This window comes from Neomonachus schauinslandi, chromosome 12 (genome assembly GCF_002201575.2).
Source record: "Neomonachus schauinslandi chromosome 12, ASM220157v2, whole genome shotgun sequence".
In the NCBI taxonomy this organism is placed as follows: domain Eukaryota; kingdom Metazoa; phylum Chordata; class Mammalia; order Carnivora; family Phocidae; genus Neomonachus; species Neomonachus schauinslandi.
The window spans coordinates 92,165,042-92,179,132 of record NC_058414.1 but is presented as its reverse complement, the minus strand read 5'-3'; the positions used below and the strand labels follow the sequence as shown (position 1 = coordinate 92,179,132).

The window sequence follows — 14,091 nt, the reverse complement described above, 5'->3', positions numbered from 1 at the left end:
CCAGCAACAACCATCAGGGAACTTTGAAAAAACAATGTTTATTATCCACAGGTTCTGGAAGGTACAAGGCGTGCATGGGGGCCACACAGCAAGGTCAATATTGGCTTGACATTCATCTGTGAGCCAACTGAATTTCAATTCAGAAGCGGGTTTTTATCCAGCAGATAATCTGGTATTTTAGAAGGAAATTGTCGGCATCTCCCACATTCTAGGAAGGTGGTCACATCAGCCCCGCTAGGATAGAGTGAGATCCAATTCTGTCTCCATCACATGGCTCTTGACCATTTGGCAAGACAGTGTTTATGGTCTCGATGTCAAAGGCTTTGCTCCCAAACTAAAGACCTGAGGTGTGAACGTCAGGAAGCAAAAGTTAACAGCGTTCTGGTTTATCACTCCAGGCTTTTTTTCCACATCCCCCCCACCCCCACCCCGCACCCGAGCTGTTTTAAACAGCTCTGGAATGTTCTAAACATCCTCTCCCCTCTCTTGATATCCCTCCTTTATTCTTTGTTCACTACCTTCTTCTTCAAGCGAGAAGCAAAATTCAGTAGAAACTGGTTGGAAGGGTTGGGGAGACAAAATGGAAGGATAAAGAGTAGACCTTGTCCTCCTACCCCTGTGCCTCAAGTCTGAGACAGAACCAAGAGAAACAGTGGTGTGGCTTTACTCGGGGTCAGCAGGTCTGGCCTCTGGTGTGATTCCAGGCAAAGTACTCCCCATCCTGGAGGAAAGGGTTAAGGCCCAGCGGCAAGTCTGTGCTTTGGTCTGAGCTGCTACGTGGCAGACAACAGGGTATCCAGCTACCTTCAGCATCAGACGTGGCATCCGGTGGCTGCAACTGGCCTCGTGAACGTCTTCAGCACATGCAGTGGGTCTTCTCCTTCGGACCCTGGGCCACAAGGACCGGCCTAGAATCCGGGGCCAGGCTGTTCAGGGTGCTCTCCCCAAATAAGTGCAGGCTGTTGCGGGTGATCAGCTCCCTGGCCATCAGCATGAAGACCTCGTCTATGTTCTTAGACTCTTTGGCAGATGTTTCTAAAACAGCAAGGAGGCCATACTTCTCAGCCAGTGTGCAGGCATCCTCAAACAGGACATTCCGTTTTTCCCACAGGTCACATTTGTTCCCTGGGAGCGAGAAAGAAGCAAATATTCCATGGAGGAACTGAATCTGTGTGTTTTTTTTTTTTTAATGAACCTTTAATAGAAACATTTTAGTTCAACAGTATTCATGCGTGATTCATTCCTAAACAGCCATTGTGGGCAGATTTACTGAAAATGAAACCACGGATCGATGGAAAAAGAGCCACTGTCTTAATTCACTGTCAAATGAGATCCTGAGGAGCTGTGATAAACGGGCCGGAGGTGTGTGTTTTATTGGCAGGGACAGGTGGAGCCTCTACGTTCTATAGAGGGACAGTCATTCCTTCCTTCTAAGTCTAACTAGGTAAAGCCTGTGCTGGAGAGGGTGTCTTGGGCTTCTCTGTTACTCCTTCAAATCTTGTTTCTCTTTATGCTCTCTTTTCCAAACCACAAAGGGTTGGATACTGTGGGATCCACAAGCAGGGGGCCTGGGCTAGCTGAGGAGATTGTGATAAGGATTTGCCGGATTGAAGGTACGAAATGAATAATGCAGGATTTAGCTACAACTTAAATATAACAGGAGGCAGACTTTAAGTGTGCAGTTCATGAATTCTGACAAACGTATATGCTCTGTAACCGTCATTCCCCTCAGGATATAGAACATTCCCTATTACCCCAGAAAGTTCAGTGAAGGGCTTTGTGAGCATGGCCCAGGACTGGTTATAGAAGGAAGAGTGACCCATCTCTTTTGCTTTTCCACTTCAACCCTACATGCATCCAGTCATTGGACTTTGACTTCTCTGAGGCAGGAATCTAAAGGTAAAATTGTTTTCCTGCAGGATTTGTTCTACCAGACATCAGGATTTATTACAAAGCTACTGTAATTAAGACGGGCCAGACCAGTGTTTCTCAACTTGTTTTTTCTCATAAAGGAGCCTTCTTAGACCCTTTCCCCCCATAATTAACCCTCCCCACCATGAAAACCTTTAAAACTTTTCATTTTGAAACAATTATAAACTCACTGGTTGTTGAAGGAGGTCCTTCAGGGAGATCTAGCGTACTGTTCATCCAGTTTCCCCCCTGGTAACCTCTTGGGGAATGGTCGTCTGGCATCAAAACCAGGAAATTACCATTGGTACATCCCATAGAGCTTATTCAGATTTCCCCAGTGATACAGTGCACTCCTTTGCATGTGTGTGCATGCATGTGTGTGCATGCAAAGGAGTGCACCGTATCACTGGGGAAACATTGATGGATTGACATATATTGAAATTAAAAATATCTATTTAGGGGGCGTCTGGGTGGCTCAGTTGGTTAAGCAGCCAACTCTTTTTTTTTTTTTTTTTTTTAAGATTTTATTTGACAGCGAGAAAGGGCACACAAGCAGGGGGAGTGGGAGAGGGAGAAGCAGGCTTCCCGCGGAGCAGGGAGCCTGATGTGGGGCTCGATCCCAGGACCCTGGGACCCTGGGATCGTGACCTGAGCCGAAGGCAGCCGCTTAACCACTAAGCCAGCCAGGCGCCCCAGCGGCCAACTCTTGATTTCAACTCAGGTCATGGTCTCGGGGTGTGGGATCAGGCCCCATGTCAGGCTCCATGCTCGGCGTGGAGTCTGCTTGTCCCTCTGCTCCCTCCCCCCCCCACTCATGCTCTCTCTCTCAAATAAACAAACATAATCTTTAAAAAAAAATGTCTACTCAGGGGCGCCTGGCTGGCTCAGTTGGTAGAGCATGGGACTCTTGATCTCAGGATTGTAAATTCGAGCTGCACATTGGGTGTAGAGATTACCTAAAAATTTTTTTTTTTTTTTTTAAGTAGGCTAAAGTAGGGCTTGCTAATGCAGACCCAGGCTGCAGGCTGCAGGACTCCATCCCCCAGGCAATGTTGGCTCAGGGCTGAAGGAACCTTTCTTACAACTGTGTTCAGTCTGAGACACCACCTACCTACTGGGCTGGGCTGAAAACTGACTCCCAAAGATACCGGGTTCTAATCCCTGGAAACTGAATGTCACCTTATTTGGAAGACGGGTCTTTGCAGATGTTATAAGAATCTCAAGATGGGGAGATGAACCTGGATTAGCTGGATGGGCCCCAATACAGCCACAGGTACCCTGATGAGTGGGCTGGGGGGTGGGGGGAGACGTCACACACACACAGGAAGTAAGATGAAGAGGGACGTACACACTAGATGTTGTGGCCACAGCACAGAATGCTGGCAGCCACCAGAAGCGGAAAGAGGCAAAGAACAGATGCTCCCCTGGAGCCCCCGGAGCCGTGCGGCCCTGCGGACGCCTTGATTTTGGCCCAGTGATACCGAGCTCAGATTTCTGGCCTCCAGAATTGAGAGGGAATACCCTCCCACGATTTTAGGCTGCTCGGTGTGTGGTAATTTGTCACAGCAGCCCCTGGAAACGAACTCAGGCACATCTCTTCAAGACAGCTGCATGCATATTCATAGCCCGGGAGGCCGAAGCTCAGGGCACAGCTCTGCTTCTGGAAGGCAGGGGTGAGAGCCTCTTGGGGGGGTGGGGAGGGGAGGGATGCTGTAGGAGTGGGAGCTCCTTGCATCCCTCACTTTGAGCTGTAGGTGCTGGGCTCAGTGGCACTGTTTCTGCCTTTTATGACCTGCTCTGCCAACCTGCCCCATTGCCAGGGCAGGTCAGCAGCACTGTCTGCCCAGTGCCCAGCCCCTCCACACACCTCACGATGAGCCGGGACACCTGGTGGAAGGGAAAGAAACCGTGTGTTTGCCCCTCGCAATCCAAATCCTTGCTTGCTAAGTAAGGGCTGTGTGTTGGGCACCCAGAGATGTTCCTGCCCCGAAGGAAGGAGTGCCTCATCTTGTTAGGGAGACAAGACAGACACACAGGCAGTTCAACAACTGTACAGGAATTTTCTGATCCGAGATAGGCCACGAAATAATATAGGCCAAGGACCAGGTGAATGGCAACAGTTGTTAGTACTACAGGTGTATAATCCCTTGTCCACATTTCCCAAACCCAAAAACCTTGGAAACCCCTAAGTGTATTTGGCAATTCCTCTGAGAGTAACATCTGCCCTAAACTGGCATTTGAGGTTTTTATTCAACCTGCTTTGTAGGACTATGTCACACATTTCACTGCACTGCCTAAGTAAGAAGGCATTTGACCTTGGGGTATTGGCCCAGACCTACTGAGGGTGGTACATGACATAGAATGCATTCTTCTAAAATCTGACAGATTCTGAAGGCTGAACTCTTAGGCACAAAGGGTTTTTGCTGAGAGACCGTGGACTTGGAAATCTAGCAGCAGTTGAAGTGGAAGGTTTGCCTGAAATCCTAAGGGGACAGATAGCAGGTGCCGAGGGAAGTCAGGAGAACATCCCGTATAACCTATAAAGGAAGTTGGCTCCTGACCCCTCCCTCTCATGGGGGTACTAAGAGCTGGGAGGCCACAAACAGCAGAAGGGATGAGGCAAAGATAAGAGCCAGCCTTCTCGAGGAGGAAAGCGGGGTGCTTGTAGGCTGTGCTCAGGAATTTGTATGCTATCTTGGGGGCAGTGGGGGTCCACCAAGGATTTTAAACACAGGGACACTACCAAGGGGCTGGTCTTCCGGTAAATGGCCGGAGAGAAGGAGCAGTACAAATCGGTGCACAATCAGCTCTCTGACATTTGTGTGAAAGTCTGCGTCCTAAACTGACACATCCTGATCATCTTTGGGGGGCATTTCTAGAACCAATCGTAAAGTGAGGCAGAGATGGTTGTAAGGAATGACAGACTAGGGTGTAGATACCACAACAGCTGTGAGATTCCTGGAAATCCTGCAACATCTTAGCATTCTTTAAAAAGATTTTATTTTACTTGAGATAGAGCGATCTAGAGGGAGACAGCGAGAGAGAGAGCACAAGCAGGGGGAGAGGCAGAGGGAGAGGGAGAAGCAGGCTCTCCACTGAGCAGGGAGCCCAATGCGGGGCTCGATCCCAGGACCCCGGGATCATGACCTGAACTGAAGGCAGATGCTTAACCAACTAAGCTACCCAGGTGCCCCCATCTTAGCATTTGTTACCTCCTCCTCTGCCCCATCTGTGTCTGCTGCAGAGGAATTAGCAGTTAAGGAGAGTGCTGGGGGGAGAGTCAGCGAGGGAGGCCCAGGACATTGGAGAAAAGGCTTTGTCTTCCAAAGATAGCTCAGAAGGGAAGGGTTCCTGGGGGCATGCAGCTTTGCCTTGCAGGCTTCCAGGCCCCAAGGAACAACTACTTCATTGTTGGGAGCACAGGAATTTAATGGAAAAGAGATCCAGTCCACCTTCCTGGGAAAACTTAGTGTGTTCAGAACGTCTTCATTCCCCTTAGTGAGATGCACGTTTTCCACCCTTGTCCCTTCTCTGGGAGCTACCCCTGGTGGGGTTTCCTTCTGCCCCGGAGGTCATGGATGTCCCTCCCCGTTGGCTCCGCTCTCCACCCAGGGGGGGGGCCTCTGAGCCCCTCCATCTAGCACAGCAGAGCCTCATCTTTGCTCCACCAGGAAATAATGGCTTCCCCTTACTGAGGTCTTAGCACCACGCTAAGTGCTTCAGGTATATCCATTCAACTCAACAGTACACCTGAAGCAGGTATCTGTTTCATAGATGAGGAAATAGAAATTTAGAGAGAGCGGGCGCCTGGGTGGCTCAGTTGGTTAAGCGACTGCCTTCGGCTCAGGTCATGATCCTGGAGTCCCGGGATCGAGTCCCGCATCGGGCTCCCTGTTTGGCAGGGAGTCTGCTTCTCCCTCTGACCCTCCTCCCTCTCATGCTCTCTGTCTCTCATTCTCTCTCTCTCAAATAAATAAATAAAATCTTTAAAAAAAAAATTAAAAAAAAAAAAAAGAAATTTAGAGAGAGCAACGAGTCCAAGTTCAGAAGGGAAGGCAGAGAAGGAGCTCTGAACCCCAATCTGTCTGACTCCAAAGTCCAGTTAAATGCAGTGACTCCGAGGGCTCAGAATTGTACCTGGATCGGCTAAGCGTTTAATGTCACCTGTCACCAGCATCTCCCTAGCACAGCCCCTGGTCCTCACACCCCAAGGGTGGGGCCCTGCTATCCTGAAGGATGCAGGACACCTCGTGAGCATCCTCCTTTTCGTTGTTCCCAGAAGTGGTTGTTGGGGAAGAAATACAGCTCTTTTGGGGTCAGTGCTTATTCCTCAAACTCTGAACTCTGCTTGTAGAAGTGTCCTTTATACCAGAAGTCAAATTACAAAAGTTTCTGGTCCCAACGGGGGCCTTTGGGTGAGAAGCTACAGGAGAGAGGCATCTCGCTCCTCCCAGAGAGATGAGGTGCCCTCCGTGGGGAAGCCTCACTAATCTCTCCCCCTTGCTTTCTGCCATATGGGACAAGCCCCTCGGAGAAAACGAGGGGACGGAAGCTGAGGGGCATCTACTTTGGCAGCAGACTGTGGAATCTGGGGCTTTGGATCTGAGGTAGCAGGAAGGAGGGAGCGCACTCTAGGCTCTTGGAATGACTTTGTTTCTCAAGTTAGAGGAACGGCATGAGCTCCCTTCAAGTCTGTGCGTACGACAGGAGCCGAACTATGAATCAAAACGCCCTTTCTGGAATCATGGCAGTAATAATGAATGGGCTAGATGTGCTCAGAACACGTGCCAGTGACCTCTTCTAGGGCCCGCCTGTGGCCAGGCTTTGCATCCTGTGACCGCCTTCACCATCGGGGCCCAGCTCTTGGTCTCAGGTAGGCACCTTGCCCCGCACCTGCCCGTCCTTGGGTTGACCAGCAGCCTGGGTTATGCTTTGCCATGAAAAGAGGGAACGGGGATTGCCTTGTGAGCAAGGAGATACTGAGAGAATGAGGTCTGTGGCGGGAGCAGGTCGGAGATGATGTTTTGAGGGATTCCACGAGTAAGGCGTGAGAAGCAGCTGAGAGAGGGAACAGGTGCACAATACAGCACAAAGGGGCTGGCTCCCAGAGCCCAGCCCTGAGAGGAGGGTGCACAGGTCCTGCCTGTTGGTGGTGGTGGGCAGGGCGGCGGGGGGGTGGGGGGGCGGTTGGGAGGGTAGGGGGGTTGGGGAGGGGGAGAAGCAGGCTGGCCCCACTGTGTCTCCTGCTCTGGCTGGGGCTTGATCGCTGGCTTTTCCTAGGTCCTGGGAACTTGCACCCTCCCCTCTAAGCCCTGAATTATTTGGAACATAGATGAGACAGTTCCTCAAACAAACTTCCTAGAACACATCCTACGGTCTATTAAACACTTACTTGGTGCCAGGCACTGCTAAGCAATTTATATACAGTATCTCATTAAAGTTTTACCACAACCCATTAAGTATTAGTCACATCTTATAGATCAGGAACAAGGCTCAGAGGGTGACTGGCCACAGAGCTAGGACATGCTTGTCAGAGGATGAATTAGCCATTAAACATGGTGTGTTTAGCTCTTTCTCAGTCTCACAGCTAGCTGTCTAGACTTGTTCTGTGTAAACTTCCATTTGCCTATGAATCTCCTTAGGATCCTCTTTTTTTTTTTTTTTTAAAGATTTTATTTATTTATTTGAGAGAGAGAATGAGAGACAGAGAGCACAAGAGGGAAGAGGGTCAGAGGGAGAAGCAGACCCCCCGCTGAGCAGGGAGCCCGATGTGGGACTCGATCCCGGGACTCCAGGATCATGACCTGAGCCGAAGGCAGTCGCTTAACCAACTGAGCCACCCAGGCGCCCTCCTTAGGATCCTCTTAAAATGAAGATTCTGATTCAGGAAGTGTGGGATGTGGCCTAAGATCTTGCACTTTTCACAAACTCTGGCTGGTAACTGCTGGCCCACAGACTGCACTTTGAGGAGCAAGGGCCTAAACCATCTTGCCAAAATGAAACAGCCACTTAGTTAATAGTCGTGTTCATAGGAGGAAGGAAAAGGCAGCTCTGTTTGCAAAACTCAAACTACTGAGAAGGGATGGAAATGTACACCTTCTGAATATGCAGTAGGACCGCTCACGTTAAGCCAGCCGTTTCCTTTGTGCAGTTGAAGTTGCTGTTAATTTTGGTGGTGGTTTGTCGTTAAGATTTGCTTAGAATCCTAGCAGTTGTAAAGGAGTCATTCATGGGTGCGGTCCCAGGCCTGTGAGTGGCTCCCTTGGGGATTTGGAGCCGTTTGATATTGTGAACCTCAGCCTCCAGGGGATTTCCTGTGTGGTCTACACACATTTGCATCAAATCAGTTGGGATATGATGCCTTCATCGAGTAGCCCGGGCCCCATCCCAGGTGTCTGGGACCAGACACTCTAAGGTGGGGCCTTGGAAACCGTATTATTAACAAGTTCACACCCCACCACCCACATTCTCAAGTGAATCTGGTGGGAGTTTGGGGGCCACTTTGTGAGGTCCCGTCTACCACCTGCACTTTTATGATTTCACGTTCCCTTGCCATCAGAAACACACAAAAACCTGAGCATCCGCAGAGGGGCCCAGGAAAGAAAAGCCAAATGCTTTGAAAACGCCATACCAATCAGCATAATGACCAAGTTCGCCGCTCCGTATTTTTCTATCTCGTGGATCCAGTGAGGAACAGACTCGAAGGTGGACCGTCGGGTGAGGTCGTAGGCAATGATGGCGGCGTGGGCACTGCGGTAGTAGCTCTGAGTGATGGTCCGGAACCGCTCCTGGCCCGCCGTGTCCCACACTTGCATCTGGAAAGGGCAGGAAAGGGGGGTCTGCATCAGGAGTTCCCGCGCCTGATGGGAGCTTGCTCACCTACTTCGTCTGAAAAAGGCAGTTTCCTGGGTCTCACTTGGAGATATTCAGTAGGTCAGGAGTGGGGCCCAGGGATCCGTGTTTCCTTTTGCTCCTCAGGGTGATTTGGATGTGCTTTCAGGTTTGGGAGCCACCACCTAAGGGACACTTTAGTCGGAGAGGTGGACCCAATGTCATAGGTCTGGTGTTCTTGACCTTTTTACCTCCATCATCCCTTTGTCTAGATTTCGGGGTTAACCTTTGGAACCTGCTCGTTGATCCCACTCAAGGTGGTAACACTGGCTGAACCGTTCTGATTTTAAAGGACCACTCAGCTGTGTCTGTTTAGGAGTGTCCTTATGATAATACCTTCTCAGTGACCATCCCACGCCGGGGCACCTGATTATACACCCTCCCACTGTGTCTGAGGGTACCCGTTTGTTCACTCTCTCACACTATTTATAAAATATACTAATTAATTAATTATTTATTTCATTAAGTAAACTCGGCACCCAATGTGGGGCTTGTACTCATGACCCTGAGATCAAGAGTCACATGCTCTACTGACTGAGCCAGCCAAGAGCCCCTAAAGAAAGATGCAAACGTACCCTAAACTAGAGAAAATAAAGCAAGGAACCCTCATATAGCCAATATCCAGACTCAGTAATTATCAAGATTTCACCACTCTTGCTTCATCTAGCCCCTAGGTGTTATTTTATTTATTTTTTATTAAAGAAATTTATTTATTTATTGACAGAGACACACCGAGAAGGAACACAAGCAGGGGGAGTGGGAGAGGGAGAAGCAGGCTCCTCGCTGAGCAGGGAGCCCGATGCGGGGCTCGATCCCAGGACCCTGAGATCATGACCTGAGCCAAAGGCAGACACTCAACCACTGAGCTACCCAGGCGCCCCTGAGGTGTTACTGACCTGGGTGAATCCCAGACGTCATGTCATTTCATTTGTGTCAAAAGTAGACATTTTCATACAGAAGCACAATGCCCTAATCACTGCTAATCAGCTTCTCACTAACTCCTTGTCCAAAATGTCTTTTTACTGTTGTTTTTATTTAATAAAGATCCCAAGCTTTACATGCTTTACATTTTCACCAACACTTTCTGATCTTTTCTAACCAAATGGGTAAAAGTCTCTCACTGTTATTTGAATTTGCACTTTTATTTTTATTTTTTAAATTTTATTATGTTATGTTAATCACCATACATTACATCATTGGTTTTTGATTCAAATTTGCACTTTTAAAATCATGAGTGAGGATGGGCACCTTTATATCTTGACATGAATTTCTGAACTAGTTCTTATCGAATTTATGAAATAGCAATTGTGTCCAATCTGTGGATTGCCTACTTTTTGTATTTGGTTGTTAGTCTTTTTCTTAGATATTTATTGGGGCTCCTTTTATGTTAAAGAAATTAGCCTTTTGTCAGTTCCATATTTGCAAGTATTTCTTTACAGTTTGTCATTCATCTTTTGCCTTTGTTTATGGTATTTTTGTGGATGTAGAAATTTGACCTTTATATCATTATATAGAGATATAGAAACTTGGCCTTTAGGTAGTTATGATTGAGCAATCTTTTCTTTTATGGCTTCTGGGTTCTTGTCTTAAAAGGCTTATTTCCTGGGGCGCCTGGGTGGCTCAGTCAGTTAAGCGTCTGATTTCAGCTTGGGTCATGATCTCGGGGTCCTGGGATCAGCCTTGCGTTGGGCTCTGTGCTCAGCAGGGAGTCTGCCTGTCCCTCTCCCTCTCTCTCTGCTTCCTCATACCCCTCTCCCCCGCTTTGCTCTCTCTCTCTTTCAAATAAATACATAAAATCTTAAAAAAAAAAAAAAAGACTGCTGGTGCCTCGGTGGCTCAGTCAGTTAAGCATCTGCCTTTGGCTCAGGTCATGATCTCAGGGATCGAGTCCTGCATCAGGCTCCCTGCTCGCGGGTAGTCGGCTTCTCCCTCTGCCCCTCCTCCCACTCGTTCTCTCAATCTTTCTCTCAAATACATAAAATCTTAAAAAAAAAAAAAAAGGCTGATTTCCCCATCCCACAATGATAAAAATAAATATTTCAATGGTCTTTTTTTCTGGTATTCCTATGACTTCATGTTTTATATTTAAATCTTTTATTCCTCAGGCATGTGTTGTGGTGTTAAGAACTCTATCTAAGGGGCACCTGGGTGGCTCAGTCAGTTGGGCATTTGCCTTTGACTCAGGTCATGATCCCAGGGTCCTGGGATGGAGCCCCACGTTGGCTCCTTGCTCAGTAGGGATCTGCTTCTCCCTCTACCCCTCCCCCCTGCTGATGCTCTCTCTCTCTCTCTCAAATAAATAAAATCTTAAAAAAAAAAAAAAGAACTCTAGTAAGAGAGGAGGAGCCAACCCCGTGCCTTTCTGACCTTCACTTTCTTGCCATCGATCTCAAGGGAGCGCACAGTGAAGTCCACCCCAATCGTGTTCTGCTGTGTCTCTGTGTAGACCCCAGATTTGAAATGCTGTACCACACACGTCTTCCCCACATTGGAATCCCCAATGAGGATAATCTTGAACAAATAGTCAAAATTCTCATCTGCTGCCCTGGATGAGCTGGAGAATTGCATGGCTCCTTGCCACCTAGAATGGACCTAGGAAGAAAAGAAGGAATCCAGCATCTTTTTAGTGAACTAGACACTGTTCCATCAGGCACCAGGCACTGTTCTAGGCACTTGGGATGTAGGACAGGACAAGAGAAAGAGAGGTTGTTCATTCATAGCACTCGCATTCTTGTGGGAGAAGGATATTAATTCCTGGTCAGGTACAAGGGAGCTGTCCCCACATGCCCACACCTAGTCTCCATGGGTTGGCATTGCTTTAAAATGAAGAGGTTTAACTGCCATTCTCTGTGGGGGCCAGCACACAAGCGACACTCTCAGATGACAACATTGACTGAAATCTTAGTCACTGAGGCGAGGAAGTACCCCATGCTCTGTCAAGCGCCCAGAGCAGGAGGATGGCAGGGGAGATGCCTACGGGAGTGTCCCACCTGCCATTCATCAGCTGGAGAACACTCCTCGCTGTCATCCCAGCTTCACTTCTCATGGGGAGGAAAACTCCCAGCTACAGAAGACAGACCGTCCAGGCAACCAGCAACAAGGACCGACAAGATTTGACACAGAAGTCAGTTTGGGGAAGAGAGACATGGCCTTTTTCTTCTGGTTTTCTTGACCAGGAAATTACGATTTCGAGAATATTCAAGATGAAAACTATGTGGAGCACCTGGCTGGCTCAGTTGGTAGAGCACATGACTCTTGATCCCAGGGTTGTGAGTTCAAGCCCCATGTTGGGTGTAGAAATCACTTAAAAATAAACTTAAAAAAAAAAAAAACCCAAAATGAAAACTATGGTTTTCAAGTGTTTATGGCGTATTTTACTCTGGGCTGAGAAATAAAGTTTCTAATGACAGTGTTTCCCAAACTGATTATGTCACAACTATCTGAAAGAGATACTTAGAAAGATATATTGCTAGAGCCCATTCAAGATCTGCCAAATATATTTAAAGACACACACACACACACAGGCACACACTTCCCAGGTGATTCTGATGACCATCCAGGTTGGGGGGGGCACTGATCAACAGAATCACTCACTTGAAACTTTATTCCCACCTCAGCATTTCTGCTTCAATATCCACCTGTACTTTGATATCTTTGATCACAGGGAACTTACTACCTCCTGCAAGAATCCACTTGGCATGTCCAACTGTAATTTACATGGGTTGAACTCTATCTCCATGGGGTTTCCATCTGTTGCCCCTCGGGCTGTGCCAGGACTTGGCAGATTCCGATTCCACATGACAGCCCATCAGAAATCTAAGGCAGCAAACATATCCCCTCAAGGCAAATATCCCTGGGCCTTTCAACCGTTCTTCACATGATGTTGTGGTGGGTCTCCTCATCCAATGTTTCATAAAAATACATGAAAACTTATCCCATTGGATGATTAAATTTGACATGCTTCACGTTGCTCCTGCCTTATGACACCCTCCTCCATTTCTTCCAGTTTTATGTTTTGGTTTTCTCTAAAGTCAGAAAAGGACAGGTCTGAATCATCACACAAATAAGAAAGCACACAGACTCATAATCTGTACATGAAAACCCTGAGCTTTAAACAGATGAAGAAGGCTCCCATTCCTCTCTTGGACGCCTCTGAAAATCACCTCTGGCAAAAGAGGCAGCAGACAAAAGACACAATGAAACCACTTTTTTCCTTCTGGCTTTTCAAATAAAGAAGGCCATTCCACTTCCGGTGTCATATCACTACCTTGAGCAGGGAGGGACCTTACTTCCACCTTCCCCTTGCCCCAAGCAAGTCCTCCGGGTTTGTTTTCACAAAGCCCTCTCTTTACCTTAGCCGGCGCCCCCTGCAAGGAGAAATGAGCAGTGCCCACCCGCCGGTGCCGGATGCCCTCCACCCCGCATCCTGTAGCCTTCACCTTCCTGGTTCACCTGTTGCTTACCTGGCTCGCTCTCCCACCTCTGCTGGCAGGTAATGTTTACTTTATTCTCCTAGTTTTCCTTCCCCGCCCTCCGCGCCTTTCTTCCTCCCGCCGGGCCTGGCCGGAGTGGTGGGAGCTGGTGTTCGGTCCCCAGGTGTCGGGCTTGGCGACCTGAGAAAGTGAAAGGAAAGCGCGAGCCCTCCCACCGCCCTGGCCTCAGCTGCCGTTGGGTACAAAGCGCAGGGCGAGGCGCTGGCCAGCGCTCCCCACGCAGTCAACTTGCCCTCCCGACATTCGGCACCTAGCAGAGCCAGACGACAAGGACTAGCCCTTAACTATTCAGCCACCCTGTTCCTTCCTTCTACTCACCTTCTCTTTTGCAGTCCTTGCCCCCCGGTTTTTCCTGGGGTCCCTTGTTTGGCTGGGGTGGGGGGCGGCTAGTTGAGGGGGGGCAAGGTCAAGGAGAATACAGATCTAGGTCTTGAGTCATTTGGCTGTTTTGTGGACTTGAATAACTCTTTCTGAGGAGACACGGAGAGAAAGGAGGCGACCCAAAGAGAAGATTAAAAAACAAAAACAAAAACAAAAACAAAACAACTCTGAACTTGCATGGGAAGAAGGAGCTGAAAAACATTTGTTTTCCTTCCTCAAAATATCCACCACAGAATGAAGGTTGATTTCTAGGTCTGAGAAAACCTAGAATTTATCAGTCTCCTACTGGCAGTAAAAGCATAAAACTTAAGTTTTTCCCTCACAGGGTCTGGAAGAGTCACCGCTTATCATATCTTAGGGACTAGATTTTCTCCATAATGTAGAATGTAAGGTGTAGGCAGTTAAGCTACCATGT

At 48.4% G+C, this 14,091-nt stretch overlaps 1 protein-coding gene across 1 annotated transcript; it reads right to left on the bottom strand.

The window, feature by feature from the left end:
• Positions 1-461: 461 nt before the first annotated feature.
• RAB19 (RAB19, member RAS oncogene family) lies at positions 462-13,299 on the bottom strand. The gene is made up of 4 exons (XM_021692978.1): positions 13,266-13,299; positions 11,170-11,394; positions 8,543-8,726; positions 462-1,125 (listed from the first exon to the last, which is right to left on the bottom strand). Exons 2-4 carry the CDS (start codon positions 11,368-11,370, stop codon positions 857-859), a joined length of 654 nt encoding a protein of 217 aa, XP_021548653.1. The 5' UTR covers positions 11,371-11,394; positions 13,266-13,299; the 3' UTR covers positions 462-856.
• Positions 13,300-14,091: the final 792 nt, after the last annotated feature.

What these genes read in the sequence shown, in the direction of transcription:
- RAB19 (XM_021692978.1), bottom strand. Translation starts at nt 11,370, where the DNA reads ATGCAATTCTCCAGCTCATCCAGGGCAGCAGATGAGAATTTTGACTAT. An exon ending in TCGATGGCAAGAAAGTGAAG is followed by an intron (nt 8,727 to 11,169) that starts GTCAGAAAGGCA and finishes TGCCCTTTCCAG; the next exon opens with ATGCAAGTGTGGGACACGGC. An exon ending in CTTGGTCATTATGCTGATTG is followed by an intron (nt 1,126 to 8,542) that starts GTATGGCGTTTT and finishes TCTCGCTCCCAG; the next exon opens with GGAACAAATGTGACCTGTGG.